The 16,161-nt window shown below is 34.5% G+C and overlaps 1 protein-coding gene across 2 annotated transcripts in view; it reads left to right on the top strand.

The window, feature by feature from the left end:
- Window positions 1-16,161, top strand: part of Ubr1 (ubiquitin protein ligase E3 component n-recognin 1) — a 143,308-nt gene that overhangs the window by 68,699 nt on the left and 58,448 nt on the right. For both annotated transcript variants that reach the window (XM_071608165.1, XM_027926017.2), the window contains exons 15-20: window positions 1,442-1,622; window positions 10,290-10,351; window positions 10,633-10,743; window positions 11,871-11,936; window positions 12,171-12,272; window positions 14,999-15,062. In XM_071608165.1, coding sequence (XP_071464266.1) covers window positions 1,442-1,622; window positions 10,290-10,351; window positions 10,633-10,743; window positions 11,871-11,936; window positions 12,171-12,272; window positions 14,999-15,062 — 586 coding nt within the window. The remainder of the gene's footprint in view (window positions 1-1,441; window positions 1,623-10,289; window positions 10,352-10,632; window positions 10,744-11,870; window positions 11,937-12,170; window positions 12,273-14,998; window positions 15,063-16,161) is intronic.

The raw sequence follows: 16,161 nt of genomic DNA, 5'->3' as shown, positions 1-16,161 counted from the left end.
ACACTGTGCTAATGTCTGTTTCTCAAATTCATTTGGACATGGAGTTCCTTTCTCAAGGTAAAATCAACAGGAGAAACACTGTGTTAAGAAAGAGACCTAATGACTTGAAAGGCTATGACAAGATGATCACAAGTTTGAGGTCACTCTCAGCAAGTTACTACACAATGACATTAGTCAGGACAGTATGGTATAAAGATAGAAATACAGATCAGTGAGATAGGCATGGTGGCCCACGAATGTAATTCCAGCTACTAGGGAGACTGAGTCAGGAAGATTGCAATCCAAGACCAACTGGGCAATTTAGCAAGAACCTGTCTCAAAATAAAATACAAAAGGGCTAGGCATGGCTCAGTGGAAGATGGTCCCTGGGCTCAATCACCAGTACCACAAAAATAAATAAATAAATTTTAAGTAGGATGCAGTGGTGCACATGTGGAATCCCAGCAACTCAGGAGGCTGAAGCAGGAAAATCACAAGTTTGAGGCCAGCCTCAACAGCTTAGTGAGATCCTGTCTCAAAATGAAAAAAAGAACTAGGGGTGTATCTCAGAGGTTCCAATCCCCAGTGGTAACGGAGAGAGAGAATGTGACCTGAGTGACCTTTGACTTTTCTCTTTTCCTACCAAAATTACCTAGAGTTGGTTCTTCCTTATCCCAAATTTATTTTAAAATTTTCTCATTTTATGTGAGTTCATTCTGTTTCTTCTTCACTGCCCCATCCTATCCTAGTCCAGATCCTTAACACCTAAATGCTATAATATTTTTCCTGTTAGTTTCCTTATCTCCTAACTTTACCCTCTCCACTTTGTTACCTTCAACACACTCCTTAATTCTTTTTGCAACAATGTGTTCACTGTTACTGGTCTTATACCACCAATGTATTGTTTTATTTTTACATCTCTTCATAGAATGCTCCTTTCCCCTCATCTTTCCCCATACTTAAATCCTGCATATTCTGTTGTAGTATTTGTTGGTGATAAGGATGTTGGGAATAGAACTTAGAGCCTTGAGTGTGCTAAGCATATGTTCTACCACCTTGTTATATCCCCAACCCTAAATTATGCATATGTTTCAGTTCCCATTCAAAAGCTGCTTTAATTTATAGTGTGTGCATGTATAAGTATGTGATAACAAATCCCACCATTATGTACAACTATAATGTATCTATAAAAAATGTAGGAAAAAAAGGTTGCTTTAATAGGTATATCTTCCCAATTGTTTATTGTCTTATAAAAGCTGTTTTAGGGCAGTTAATTTATACTGTATTTTACTTTGATTATAAGTGTGTTTATGTTGTATTTCCTACTGATTTGCAGATCTTTGTAAGGGGTCCTAGTAATAAATAGAATAATTTTATAATCATATATAACAAATATTTATTGAATGATGAGTGATAAAGTATCTAACTTGTGAACATATTTGCATTTTTATTTTCTCTTTAGGAAGAACTCTTACTAGTAGCTTATAAAGAATGTCACAAAGCTGTGATGAGATGCAGTACAAGTTTTATATCTAGTAGCAAGACAATAGTACAATTTTGTGGTCATATTTTGGAAACTAAGTCCTATAGAGTATCTGAGGATCTTGTAAGCATACATCTGCCACTCTCTAGGACTCTTGCTGGTGAGTATTGTTTTGATATATCTTTTTCCCTATGTTTAGTATGTACAAATGTATTCGGACCAGATAATGCAATTAAGAGCTTTCATTATCACTGTCCTTCAAGGAACTATTACCACAGTATTTTTCAAAGGATGCTTATTTACCTAGACTACTTTTTATCTAGGTTAGTTAATGAATCTTGAAGACTAACTTGGTAGCTCATATTCCACTCATTTATTTATTTATTTTTCAAACATAAGTTGAATAATATGAAGTACTGAATCTGTGTAAAGTTTCTGACATATGCTCCTAACATTTTTTTTCTAGCTTATGTATTCATTTTTTGTTGTTGTCATTCTTTTTAGTTATACCTAACAGTAGAATATATTTTAACATATCATACATATATGAAGTATAATTTCCCATTCTTGTGGTTGTACATGATGCAGAGTTACATTGGTCATGTATTCATATATGAACATAGGAAGATTATGTCTGATTCATTCTACTTTCTTTCCCATTCCCATCCCCATACCCTTCCCTCCATTCTCCCCATTCCCTGCTGTCTAACCTAGTGAACCCACACACACACACTTACCTATTGTGAGTCAGCATTTGCATATCAGAGAGAACATTCTGCCTTTGGTTTTTTGGAGTTGGCTTATTTCACTTAGCATGATAATTTCCAATTCCATCCATTTCTTGGCAAATGCCATAATTTCATTCTTCTTTATGGCTAAATAATATTCTATTGTATATAAGCACAACATTTTCTTTATCCATTTATCAATCGAAGGGCACCTTGGTTGGTTCCATAGCTTCGCTATTGTGATTTGAGCTGCTATAAATATTTTTTTTAATATTTTATTTTTTAGTTTTAAGTGGACATAGTATCTTTATTTTATATTTATGTTCTGCTGAGGATTGAACTCAGTGCCTCAAGCATGCTAGGCAAGCATTCTACCACTGAGCCACAACCCCAGCCCCCAGCTGCTATAAATATTGATGTGGCGGTGTCACTATAGGATGCTGATTTTAAGTCCTTTGGGTATATGCTGAGGAGTGGGAGAGCTGGGCTAAATTCCATTCCAAGTTTTCTGAGAAATCTCCAAACCGCTTTCCTTAGTGGTTGCACCAATTTGCAGTCCCACCAGCAATGTATGAGTGTACCTTTTTCCCCCATATCTTCATCAACATTTATTGTTGCTTGTATTCTTGATAATTGCCATTCTGATTGGAATGAGATGAAATCTTGGTGTACTTTTTAAAAATTTTTTTTTTAATATTTATTTTTTAGTCATAGTTGGACACAATATCTTTATTTTTATTTTTATGTGGTGCTGAGGATCTAACCCATATACATATATGAAGTATACCCACCTATTAATTGGTTTACTTTTTTGTTAAGTTCCATCGCTTGTGCTAGGCAAGCGCTCTACTGCTGAGCCACAATCCCAGGCCCTCTTAGTGTACTTTTAATTTGTATTTCTCTAATTGCTAGAGATGTCGAACATTTTTTCATGTTTGTTGACCATTGGTATTTCTTCTTCTTTGAAGTGTCTGTTCAGTTCCTTAGCCCATTTGTTGATCGGGTTATTTGTTTTTTTGGTGTAAAGTTTTTTTAGTTCTTTATATATCCTGGAGATTAATGCTCTATGTGAGGTGTAGGTAGCAAAGATTTTCTCCCAACCTGTAGACTCTCTTCATGTTCTTGATTGTTTCTTTTGCTGTGAAGAAGCTTTTTAGTTTGAATTCATCCTATTTATTGGTTCTTGGTTTTACTTCTTGCATTTTAGGAGTCTTATTGAGGAATTCTTAAGCTAACATTATGGCATATGCTCCTAACTTTTTAAGTAGTTAATATGACTGAATACTTGGAAATGTACTAACCTAATTAATCATCTTTACTTTTACCAATATGCTTTGAATGAATATCCTAGATACACCGTCATACAAGGTGGAATTTTTTTCAAATTTAAAGGTATATATATTCAATTCTCCCTAAAAAGGCATCTTTACATTTTAGACTTTGCAATGAAAAGTTCATTTCCAGCATACTTAATTACAAATATTATCTTTTCATATTAATTGTGCAAATGAATGGATCTCACTGTAGGATTTCTGTACAAGAACATGTCATGCTTTGATCATGTCTACCCTCTTCTCTTCTACTCTCTCTCACTAACATCCCTTCTTCCCAGCCCCAATAATCCCTTTTTCCCCCCCTTAGTTTCAACATGTGAGAAAAAATGTGATACATGTCTCTGTTTGTCTGGCTTAATATAATATCTTTGAGTTCCATCCATCTTCCTGCAAATGACAGGATTTCATTCTTCTTTATGACTTAATAATACTGTATTGTGTATAGCATTTTTCTTCATCTGTTCTTTTGTTCCTGAACACCTAGGCTAATTCCATATCTTGACTCCTGTGAATAGTGCCACAGTAAATATGGGTATGCAGGAATCTCTTTGGTATACTGACTTCTTTTCCTTCAGATATATACCTAAAAGTGGTGCAGCTGAGTCATATGATAGTTACATTTTTATTATTTTTTGAGGAACCTTCCTTTGTTTTTTATAGTGAATGTACTAATTTATATTCTCACCAACGGTATATAAAGTTTCCCGTTTCTTCGCAATCTCATCAGTATTTATGTACACATACATATTTTTTTAAACTGGGGTAAGATGATATTTCCATATAGTTGTTTGATGTTTTTTGTTCTGGGGATCAAAAACCCAGAGCCTCATGCATGCTAGGCAAGGACTATACCACTGAGATTTAACCCCAGCCCTCAGTATAGTTTTGATTTTCATTTCCTTGATGACTAAAGATACTGAACATTTTTTCATTTATTGACCATTCATACTTCTTTGGAGAAGAAGATAGGTGATTTACCCACCTATTAATTGGTTTACGTTTTTTGTTAAGTTTATAGAAGTATTTCTGTATTCTGGATTTTTAATCTGACAGATGAATAACTGACAAAGATTTTCTCCCATTGTATAGGTTGTGTTTTCATTCTGTTGACTGCTTTCTTAGCTGAAGCAGTTTCTTTCTTTCTTTCTTTTTTTTTTTTTTTTTAATGGCACCAGGAATTGAAGTCAGGGGCACTAAACCAGTGAGCTACATCCCCACCCCTTTTTCATATTTTATTTAGAGACAGGGTCTTGCTGAGTTTCTTAGAGCATCGCTGTGTTGCTGAGGCTGGCTTTGAACTCATAATCCTCCTGCCTTAGCCTCCCAAGCTTCTGTGATTACAAGCTTTGTGCTACCACTCCCAGCTGTGCAGAAACTTTTAATTTTATGTTATACCATTTGTCAATTCTCCGTTTTGTTTCCTAGATATTAAGAGTCCTATTCAGGAAATCATTGCCTTTGTCACTATTTCGAACTGTTTCCCCTATGTTTTCTTTAGTGGTGTCAAAGTTTTGGGTCTTACATCAAGGTCTTTGATCCATTTTGAGTTGATTTTTGTACAGGTTAGGAGATAGGAGTCTAGTTTCAACCTTCTACATGTGAATATCCAGTCTTTCTAGTACCATTTGTGGAGGAGGCTGTCCTTTCTCCAGTATATGTTTTTGGCACTTTTTGTCAAAAGTCAGTTTAGCTACAAATGTTCTCTCTGATATGGGGATGCTAACACAATAAGTAGGGGAAGGAAGAATAGAACTTCTGTGGATTAAACAAAGGGGAATTAAGGGAAAGGATTGGGAATGGGAATAGGAAAGACAGTGGAATGAATCGGGCATAACTTTCCTATGTTCATATATGAATACATGACCAGTGTAACTCCACATCATGTATAACCACAAGAATTGAAGTTATACTCCATGTATCTATGATATGTCAAAATATACTCTACTGTCATTTATATCTAAAAAAAAAATTTTTTAAGTCAGTTGGCTAGGAGTTGGGGTTGCCCAGTCAATGCAGCTATATGCCTACAGGGACCCTAAGATGTGATTATGCCAGGGCTGCTGACCCCTAGAATAGTACTAGTTCCAGACAATAAGACCCCTTTCTAGATATCTCCTGGGCATAGCACTCTGAGAGTTTGCTGCAAGATGCAGTGAACTTCTCTAAAGATAGCTTGTTGTTCAGACTCCAGGTCAATTATTTTATGTTTTATTTAGAGATAGGGTCTCACTGATTTGTTTAGCAACTCATCATTATTGAGGGTACAGCCTTCTACACCACACTTTGAATCTCTCTTTTTCATCTTTACTCCCTTCCCGCATCCCTGGTGCCAAATGCTGTAGTATTCTACTTCTCTTGCATTATTCTCCCTAGTTTCTGGAGTTTACCAGGTTTTGTTTTCTGGTGCTCACCCATGACCAGTCACCTCCACACACAGTAACATACTTAATTGCTTTGGTTCTATCTAGTGGAGGAGTATACTAGTCCTGGATGCCTTTATTCTGTCATCTTGCCCTCCCCCACCCAAACTTGAATATAATTAAATCTTGTTGCTGGTTTTAACCCTTTTCTTTGCTCATTTTCACCACAGTATTGTCTTTGTCAATGTTTCTTCATCACCAAAGAAAGAAATCATAGATTTTTTTTAGTCACATGAATTTTCATGTAAATTGGCCCTTTGTCAGAACTTTTTTAAAAAAAACTTTATTGAAGTGTATATTTTTATATTTTTAATTGTGGTAAAATATACATAACATAAAGTTTACCATCTTAATCATTTTTAAGTGTACAATGGCATTAAGCACCTTCACATTGTTTTACAACCGTTACCTTTCATCTTCCTAAAATAAACTTCCCAAACTGAAATATAATGCTATAATTATTAAATAACTCTGTTACCTCTTCCCCATATCCCTTGGCAATTGTACTGTCTGTCTCAATTTGAGTGCTCTAGTTACCTATGATAAATGGAATCATGTAATATTTGTCCTTTTGTGGATGGTCTTTCACTTAGCATAATATGCTGAATAATACTCCATTGCATGTATGTACTTTTTTCCAACTATTCATCCATTTAACATTTGAGTTACTTTTTTTTTTTATCTTTGGACTGTTGTGAATAAAACTGTATGGAATCTCTGTTCAGGTCATTTTTGGGGGGAAGGGTGTAATCAGGGATTGCATTCAACGGCATTCGACCACTGAGCCACATCCCCAGTCCTATTTTGTATTTTATTAGAGACAGGGTCTCACTGAGTTGTTTACCACCTCACCATTGTTGAGGCTGGCTTTGAACTTGTGATTCTCCTGCCTCAGCCTCCTCAGCCACTGGGATTACAGGTGTGTATCACCACACCCAAGATTTTTTTTAATATTAATTTTTTAGTTGTAGTTGGACACAATACCTTTATTTTATTTATTTATTTATATGTGGTGCTGAGGATCAAACCCAGGGCCTCGCACGTGATAGGCGAGCACTCTACCACTGAGCCACAACCCCACTCCTGGTTTTTTTTTTTTTTTTTGAAGAACCATCATAGTTTGCCATGGTGACTTCACCATCATACTGTTTGCCATGGTGGCTCCACCATTTTATATTCCCTGTAGCAGTGCACAAATGTTTGTAATTTTTTCGCATCCTTTGTTATTTTCTGATTTTTTGTTTGTTTTACCCTGGGGATTGAGCGCAGGGATGCTTAACCACTGAGCAACATCCCCATCCCTTTTTAAAATATATTTTATAAGTTGCTTAAGGCCTCTCTAACTTGCTGAGGCTGGCTTTGAACTCAAGTTTCATGCCTCAGCCTCCTGAGCCACTGGGACTATAGGCCTATGTCACCAGCACCTGGCTTTTTCTGAGGATTTTGTTTGTTTTTTTTAAATAAAAGCCTTCCTTTTGTATTTAATGGTATTTCATTATGTTTATTTGTTTAGTACCAGGGATTGAACCCCTGAATCCTTAACTACTGAGCTACATCCCCACCCCCCACCCCACCCCCTTTTTTTTTTTTTGAGACATGGTCTTGCTAAATTGCTGAGTCTGGCTTTGAACTTGTGATCCTCCTGCCTCAGCCCTCCAAGCTGCTGGGATTACAGGCATGTGCCACTGTGAATGGCTCATTATGGTTTTCATCAGCATTTCCCTAGTGATTAGTGATGTTGAGCATCTTATAGATATGTTTATTGTCTTTTTTTTTCATTTTTAAAACTTTATTGTTTATTTATTATTTGTATGTGGTGCTGAGGATCGAACCCAGGGCCTTTCAGGTGCGAGGCAAGCGCTCTACCACTGAACCACAACCCCAGCCCCATGTCTTTTTGGAGTGATACCTTTTCAAGTGCTTTGCCCATGTTTTATTTGGGTTGTTTGGTGTTTTGGGGGTTTTGTTGTTGTTGTTGTGTTTTAACTGTTGATTTGTAAGAGTTCTTTTTATATTCTGGATATTGACTGCTTGTCAAAAACATGACTTTAAAATATTTTTTCTCATCCTTTTCCTCTATTGGTAGTGTCCTCTGGTATATAGGAATTTTTGATGTAGTCTAATTTATGTATTTTTTCTTTACCTATGTTTTTTAGGTTATATTCAAGAAAAATCATTGTCAGATCTAATTTCTCTTCTGAATATTTTGTACTTTTCATTCCCATATTTAGGTCTTTGATTCATTTTGAGTTAACTAATAATTAACATCATGTGATTTTATATTGATTTTATTTTGATTTTAACAATACTTAGTTTTTCATCCTTTAAGAACTCCAAGATTCTCAAATCTTTGGTTTGATTTTTTAATGTAAACAGAAAGGGAATCATTGAGTAACAATTTCTTAGGAACCTCAGGTGTTCAGCAAATATTCCTCTCCTATATGTCTTCCTAAGAACAGAGTTACTTTGATTGTCAGTTTGTATTTTGTGTAGTTTTTTTTTTGTTGTTGTTGTTTGTTTTGTTTCCTGCCTGGCACTTAACTCATTGCATTTGAGATTTTTGCCCTATAACTAATAGATCAGGGTGACTCTAGAAAAGAGATCTGAGTTTCTGAGCTTTCCCGTGTTTAAAAAAAAAAAAAAATGTCCAGAGTTCTCATTTTTTACCAAATAGTTCTCTGCATTTATTTATAGCTTTTTCTTTACCTTGCCCAAAATTCTGACCTTAAAGCAATTTCCCTGTGTCTTTACCTTTCTCATTTTCTCAGAGGTTTAGGGTTTTACATAAAACCCCGATAAAAGAACCAAGGAGAAGGAGGGATGGCACTTTTTTTCATTGGCTTCCCCCACCCCTTCTCATTTATTTTAAGATTAGCTGTTGCTTGTTCCTTGCAAAATACAAGTTTTTTACTGCAATTTTGAGATGATTGAAATGTACTTAAGACTCTTCCCTGCCCCTTAATTTGAATTTTATTTTAGGATTGGCCTTTCCTAGACTTGCACTAGACATCACAGATTTCTTGGGTAATATGAGCAGCAAAGGAGGGAGAATTAGGGTCAAGCCACTTATTCAGCATGAACCAAGTAGCCCTTGGAGATTACAGCATTCTCCAGGAGTGGCTTTAGAACGCTATTATATAGAAGGTCAAGAATGTGCAACTCAAGCCCTACTAGCAAGCAACCTATGAAAATGTCGAGCATCCACATTTTTGTATGGAAGATTAAAGTCAGTTTCAGTCATTTATCTACCAACAGTGACAAAGGAAAAGTTTCATTATGCAACTCATAACAATATTATTCTAAGGAACTGTCTAGCCATTCATCAGTTCCTTGATTGGTTACTCCTGAAATGAGACATGTTCCTGTAGAAAGAATTTTAAGTCATGTTGTCTGCACTTATCAAGAATAAAGAGAACATTGTATCTATCAAACAATGTCAGGGAAATCCTTCAGCAGTTCTAATCCGATTTGGGTTTTCAGCCATATTTATATCTAAAGCAATAGCAGAGTTAATTGAAATCTCTTCTACTTAGTAAAATCAATTGTGGAATTACAGGAATTCTGGTAATGATATTAAGGTGAAATAGCCCCCCCCCCAAAAAAAAAAAGCAAACAGAAGGTCCCTTGGTCCCTTTTAAACAATTGACAGTAAATTTTAGTAGGATAGAGAATATTCAATTTCATTTTGGAACTGTTTCCCAACGAATAAGGGCTTTTTCCCCATAACATTTAAAGAGTCAGATAAATTAGAAAATTTAGAAAGTGGCAGCTATAGAACTTGCTCTTCTGAGTATTTCACAAACTTTTATTGAGCCTAATAATAATATTGTCAAATCACCATAATCCCAGTAAAGGGTTTTTATTTGCTGTTAAAAAGAAAGCCCGGATACATTTTTATTCTTAAATGTGTGTGTGTGTGTGTGTGTGTGTGTGTGTGTGTACACTTAGTTTTCAATTATTTTGATATTTGTTTAAGAGTGTATAATAAGCATATCTGGGAGAGGCAGTAAATTAGTTTTATGTAATGAATGCACACACCTTGCATATATGAGATTTTAAATGTTTTGCTTATTTTGTGTTTCAAATTTAGAAGTCAAAAGTTTGCGTCATTTTTAGACGTCATTTGTAAACTCAGTAAATGTACAGTGTGTATGTGTGATTGAGGATTTTGCACATGCTAGGGAAGCACTTTATTACTGAGCTACATCCCCAGCCTTAGTAAATATACATTAAAATCACCCATGTTTTCAAACTTGATGAGTTTAGTAAACAGATTTATTGAGTTTAATCACTTTTTCATTTTCTTTTTCTTATTTCTTTTATTTCACTTTTTAAAAAATTTTAGGTCTTCATGTGCGTTTAAGTAGGCTGGGCGCTGTTTCAAGACTGCACGAATTTGTACCTTTTGTAAGTGACTCTGTTAAGTATTGATTTGCTTATGTCCTATCTCTGAACACCTCTCTGTTGATGAGTGGAAAAGAAAATAACATTTTACAACCCATCTAAGTAGTTCCCATTTAGTAATTTAACAACTATATATGTGTGTATATAGTCACACATATATAAAGTCATCTAGTTCAAGTCCTTCCCATTTTACAGATAAGAAAACTGAGAAATATACAGTGTCATAATTAAGATGTGTCTTGAACTCTGTGAGGAGTAATGAAATTGAGCTTACTCTGTTTCAGGAGGATTTTCAAGTGGAGGTACTAGTGGAATATCCTTTGCGTTGTTTGGTGTTGGTTGCCCAAGTTGTTGCTGAGATGTGGCGAAGAAATGGTCTCTCTCTCATTAGCCAGGTATGGCAAGATTCATTACTCATATTTATGAATGTGTTCATTTTCTAATTACTCTGACATAGTTTTACCCCATGTCCCTATATTTTTCTGAGCATTTGCTTTTATTCTCTTATATGATCTCTTAGAAATGAGAATTCTAGGGATAACATAGATGTTTCTCTTATCCTATTTACTGCTTAGTCTTTCTGAATTATAAGCATTAGGGTGCTTGAGTGGCTAGATTAAGTAAATGTCAGTAGTAGCACAGAAGTTTCACTGTTAACATAACTTTTTTCTTAGGATAACTTACTTGCAGACCTGTAGTCTTCCCATCATATGTGTGTGTGTGTGTGGGGTGTGTGTGTGTATAGTACTAGGGATTGAATCCAGGAGTATTCTACTTCTGAGCTACATCCCCAACTCTTTTTAAAAATTTTTTTATTTTTGAGATATGGGGCTTGCTATGTTGCCCAGTCTAGGATTCAGAACATGTGCCACTACACCTGGCCTACTGTCTTAATCAAAGGCTACCTTTTAATTTTTCCTTCTGTTTTAGAGCAAATAGGGAGAAGCTGGGAAAATAGGACTTGTAAAGTTACTACTTCAAAAAAAGTGGTATTAACTGATTAAGTGTAGAAATTGTTGTGTTTTTTTGTTTTTGTTTTTGTTTTGTTCCGGGGATTGAATTCAGGGATGCTTAACCATTTAGCCAAATCCCCAGCACTTTTTTATATTTTATTTAGAGACAGGGTCTCACCAAATTGCTCCGTGCCTCACCAATCTGCTAAGGCTGATTTTAACCTCACAATCCTCCTTCCTCAGCCTCCCGAGTAGCTGGGATTACAGGCGTGTGCCACCACACCTTGTAAAATTGGGTTTCTTTTTATTGAAATATTTTAAACAGTGAAAATTCATTTTTTGTTACAAATTTTGAGAATAATGATCAATGTAGAGCATCTTTAACTCTGAAGTATTTTCATGTCATATTTCCTCATTTTATCCTCACAAATCACTTAAAATGATTCAGAGATTTACAACTTATTTTTTGCCACTAAGGAGTTTCAGCAATTTCTATCTGAGAGAAAGTTTTAATAATTGTTGAATTTTGCTTGAAAGAATTTTTCTAGCATCTCTCTTTTATTTTGTAGGTGTTTTATTACCAAGATGTTAAGTGCAGAGAAGAAATGTATGATAAAGATATCATCATGCTTCAGGTACCTGTTAAGTTACTTATCATATTATGACTTAACCTTCCCTCGTACATTCCTGGTAAAAGAAAAGATGCAGTTATTTTTAATTTTACTTGAACTTTTCTCATCTTTAAACTGAATATGATATTATAGGAATAGAAGGGGCTCTACTATGTTATTTTTTGCAAACTTTAGTTTTCTGACACAGTGTTTCTCTATTTAACATACAAGAGTTGTGATGCTGAATTTCTTTCACAGATTGGTGCATCTTTAATGGATCCAAACAAGTTCTTGTTACTGGTACTTCAGAGATATGAACTTGCTGATGCTTTTAATAAAACCATATCCACAAAAGACCAGGTAAGCAACAGAAACTGACATGTGAATTAATTCCAAAGTAAATATTATTATTACTATTTTATTCATATTTTAAAAGTTTATTTCTTTATGTATCTTGGGGTTCTATGTCTACAGATTTAACCTATTATAGACTTTTCCCCATTATTCCCAAAATAATACAGTATAACAAGTATTTATATAGTGTTCACATTGTATTAGGCATTAGTAATCCAGAGATGGTTTAAAGTATATGGATGATGTATATAACTTATGTAAATACTACATTGTTTTATATAAGGGACTTGAGCATCCTTGGATTTTGATATCCTAGGAGGAATGTGTCCTGTGTCCTGGAACCAAGTCCTTCATCCCCTGTACTAAGGGGTCTCTCCAAAAATTTCCATATATGTGTATGCTATACATACATACATGCACACTTGCTTACACACACAAACTCTTTTTTACTCAAGAATAGTTAGAATATATAGATTAACAATGAGAAATCATGTGAAACACAAAAGTGTTTTAGAATCTTGTTTTTTTTTATTATAACTTTATTTCATTTATTTATGTATTTTTATGTGGTGCTGAGGATCGAATCCAGGGCCTTGCACACGCAAAGTGAGCGCTCTTCCACTGAGCCATAACCCAAGTCCCGAGAATATTGTTTTTAAAACAAAAAAAATTTACATCATTCTGTATATGCTGTTTTGTAATTTTCTGCCTTTGCTGAATGAAATATTGTGGTAGTTTTTTTCTTATTAAATGAATATACAACTATATCATCATTTTTTGTATCATTTCTGATGACTATAAAATTTCAGTATGTGAATACATTGTACTTTAGTTTCCTCTTGCTAAAGATGTTTTTCTTGTTTTTTGATCTTATGGACATTAGTACCTCTATGTTTTAAATACTTTTCTAATTTTTTGTTAAGATAAAGTCTTAGAAGTAGATTTGGTAGATAAGACAGCATGCTCTTTCTAAAGGCTCTTAATACATATCAACAAGTCAGAAAAATTATTTCTATTTAGGTTCTCCAAGTATGTTCATCTCTAATGAGAGAATTTTTTTTAGTTCTATTTAGTTATACATGACAGTAGAATGTATTTTAACATAATATACGTGCATGGAGTATAACCTCCCATTCTTGTGGTTGTACACGATGTGAAATTAGACTGGTTGTTTATTCATATATGTGTATTCACAAACATAGGAAAATTATGTCTGATTCATTCTACCTTCTTTCCCATTCCCACCTCCTCTCCCTTCCCTTCACTCCCCTCTGTCCAATCTAGTGCACCTCCACTCCCCCACCATAGTGAGTCAGCATCCAAATATCAGAGAGAACTCTATTCAGCCTTTGGTTTTTTGGGATTGACTTATTTCACTTAGAATGATAGTTTCCATTTCTGTCCATTTACTGGCAATTGAAGTATTTTTAATTCTTGATCTGAGAGGTAAAAGAAGATACTTTAACTTTCAGGGTTTGGGATTTTTTTGTTGTTGTTGTTGTTGTTTCCCCTGCTACTTGGGATTGACTTCAGGGATGCTTAGTCACTGAGCTATAGCCCCAAGCCTTTTTATTTCTTATTTTGAGACAGTGTCTTCCTGAGTAACTGAGACTGGTCTTGAACTTGTGATTCTTCTGCCTCAGTCTCCTGAGTTGCTGGAATTAACAGGCATGCACCACCATACCTTGCTTAACTCAGTTCTTTATCAATGGAATTGACGATTTTTTTCATTCTTTCTTCTTTCGGGGGAAACGTGGGAACCGTGAATTATCAGTTCCCATTCTTTACCCTTGTCTTATTTTATTTTTTTATACCTTTATTTTATTTGATTTATTTATATGTGATGCTGAGGATCGAACCCAGCACCTTGGACATGCTAGGCTAGTGCTCTATGCTGAGCCACAACCCCAGTGCCCCCTTGTTTTATTTTTGTAAAAGTTCTTTGTACTTTTTTTTTTCACTTTGTAGATCATCTCATGGTATTTTCTAACATTTATATTGTTTTAATATTTGCAGTACTGTCTTAAAAAGTAACCCCTGATTGTTTTGAAATCATGAAATCACAGCACTTTGTTATTTCAAATTAGAAGTCACTTGCAAAAGGCCAAAGAATAGGATATAAAACAGAAACTGATTTGTAGTCACGTTTTATACTTAGTAGAAACAAATACCTGATTTGATGCAGCACTTAAAGAAGGGATGTGTTAAGGGAAGGGTAATCTTGCCACAACTATTTTAAAAACAATTTTTCACTAACCCAGTAAGAAGGAAGCCAATAGTAGTTGGAAAGTTAGAATTAATTTGTTGAGTTAGAATAAATAGTGATCCAAGGATAATGATAATGAAAACAGACAGTATTTAATAGTTGGTATACAGTACTTACTTATTATGTACCAAGTATTGTGAATTTTGTTGAATTTGAAGTTATTAACCTCATAACTTTTTATTGTTGTGCTCTGAAAGAAAATACTTGGGGCTGGGGATGTGGCTCAAGTGGTAGTGCGCTCACCTGGCATGTGTGCGGCCCGGGTTCGATCCTCAGCACCACATACAAACAAAGATGTTGTGTCCGCCAAAAACTAAAAAATAAATATTAAAAAAAAAATTCTCTTTAAAAAAAAAAAAAAAACAAAGAAAATACTTGACTAGATGGACCATGAGTCTGATCCAGAAATGCATGCTTTATGGAGGGTTCTGGTTCTTATTAACTATTCTTTTTTTCAATTCTATAGGATTTGATTAAGCAATATAATACATTAATAGAAGAAATGCTTCAGGTCCTCATCTACATTGTGGGTAAGATTAAAACAAAATGTTGGAAATAGAACATGGGTTATTCTGTGGAGAGAAGATCTATAAGAACTATACTTGATCATTTTATTCCTCTTCCAAATACTTCATAGAATATAAATTGAGATTGATATGGAAAATGTGTTTGATAGATTTTGAAACTTACTTTTCAAAAAGCCACAGATCTTACATCTTTATTTTGGGGAGAGTACTGTGGATTGAACTCAGGGACACTGTACCACTGAGCTATATCCCCAACCCGTTTTATTTTGAAACAGGGTCTTACTAAGTTTCAGGGACTAGATTCAAATGTGCAGTCCTTTTGCCTCAGCCTCCCAGTTTACTGGGATTACAAGCATGTACCACCACACCCAGCTTACATCTGTATTTTTTAATACCTGATTTAAAATTGTTGGGAGTTTGAAAGCCTGGAAAATAAGTATTCCAGATAGTCATGTAGATTTTTAAAAACCTCATTCAGTACTGAAAATTACATCTATATATGAAACTCAAACATAACATAACATAGTTCTAAGTAAGATTGAATTGTTATGTTAAATTGCTTTGTGCAAATTTTGGCCATTCTTAGTGTCCTTAAAATAATTTAGGGAAAGGAAGAAGAATATTCTTTGCCAGAAATATTTATCAAGGTATGACATTAACCTCCAGAAATTTGTTCTATAATTCAACTGAAATTAATATTCTAACGTAATGAATAAAAATATACACTATATCTTAGTCTATTGATTTTTCCAACTGGATGCATCCATTTGCCATTATCTTGTTCTTGACTTCTCATTCTACATTTATTATTTAATTTGTTGCACCAAATGCTGTTGTAATAGTTCCTAAAGAGGATTCTAGCCCTTACTTTTTTTGTCAGAAGGCTAGTTGCTGGATCAGTTTTTGATCTCAATAGAAAATATAGTTTGAAAATTAATTTAAATTAATCTCAGAAAATTAACTGAATCTCTCAGTCAAAAGAATTTCTTTCTTTGTGACTCTGTTATCATAGTTCTTTGTCCAGATGTTGTAGTGTTGAAAATTGCTGATGAAATAAGACCAGTTGTTGTAAATCCTCTTAAAGCAATAGGAGTTAAATATT

This window comes from Marmota flaviventris, chromosome 2 (assembly GCF_047511675.1).
Source record: "Marmota flaviventris isolate mMarFla1 chromosome 2, mMarFla1.hap1, whole genome shotgun sequence".
Taxonomy (NCBI): Eukaryota; Metazoa; Chordata; class Mammalia; order Rodentia; family Sciuridae; genus Marmota; species Marmota flaviventris.
This window is presented reverse-complemented; position numbering and strand designations above follow the sequence as displayed.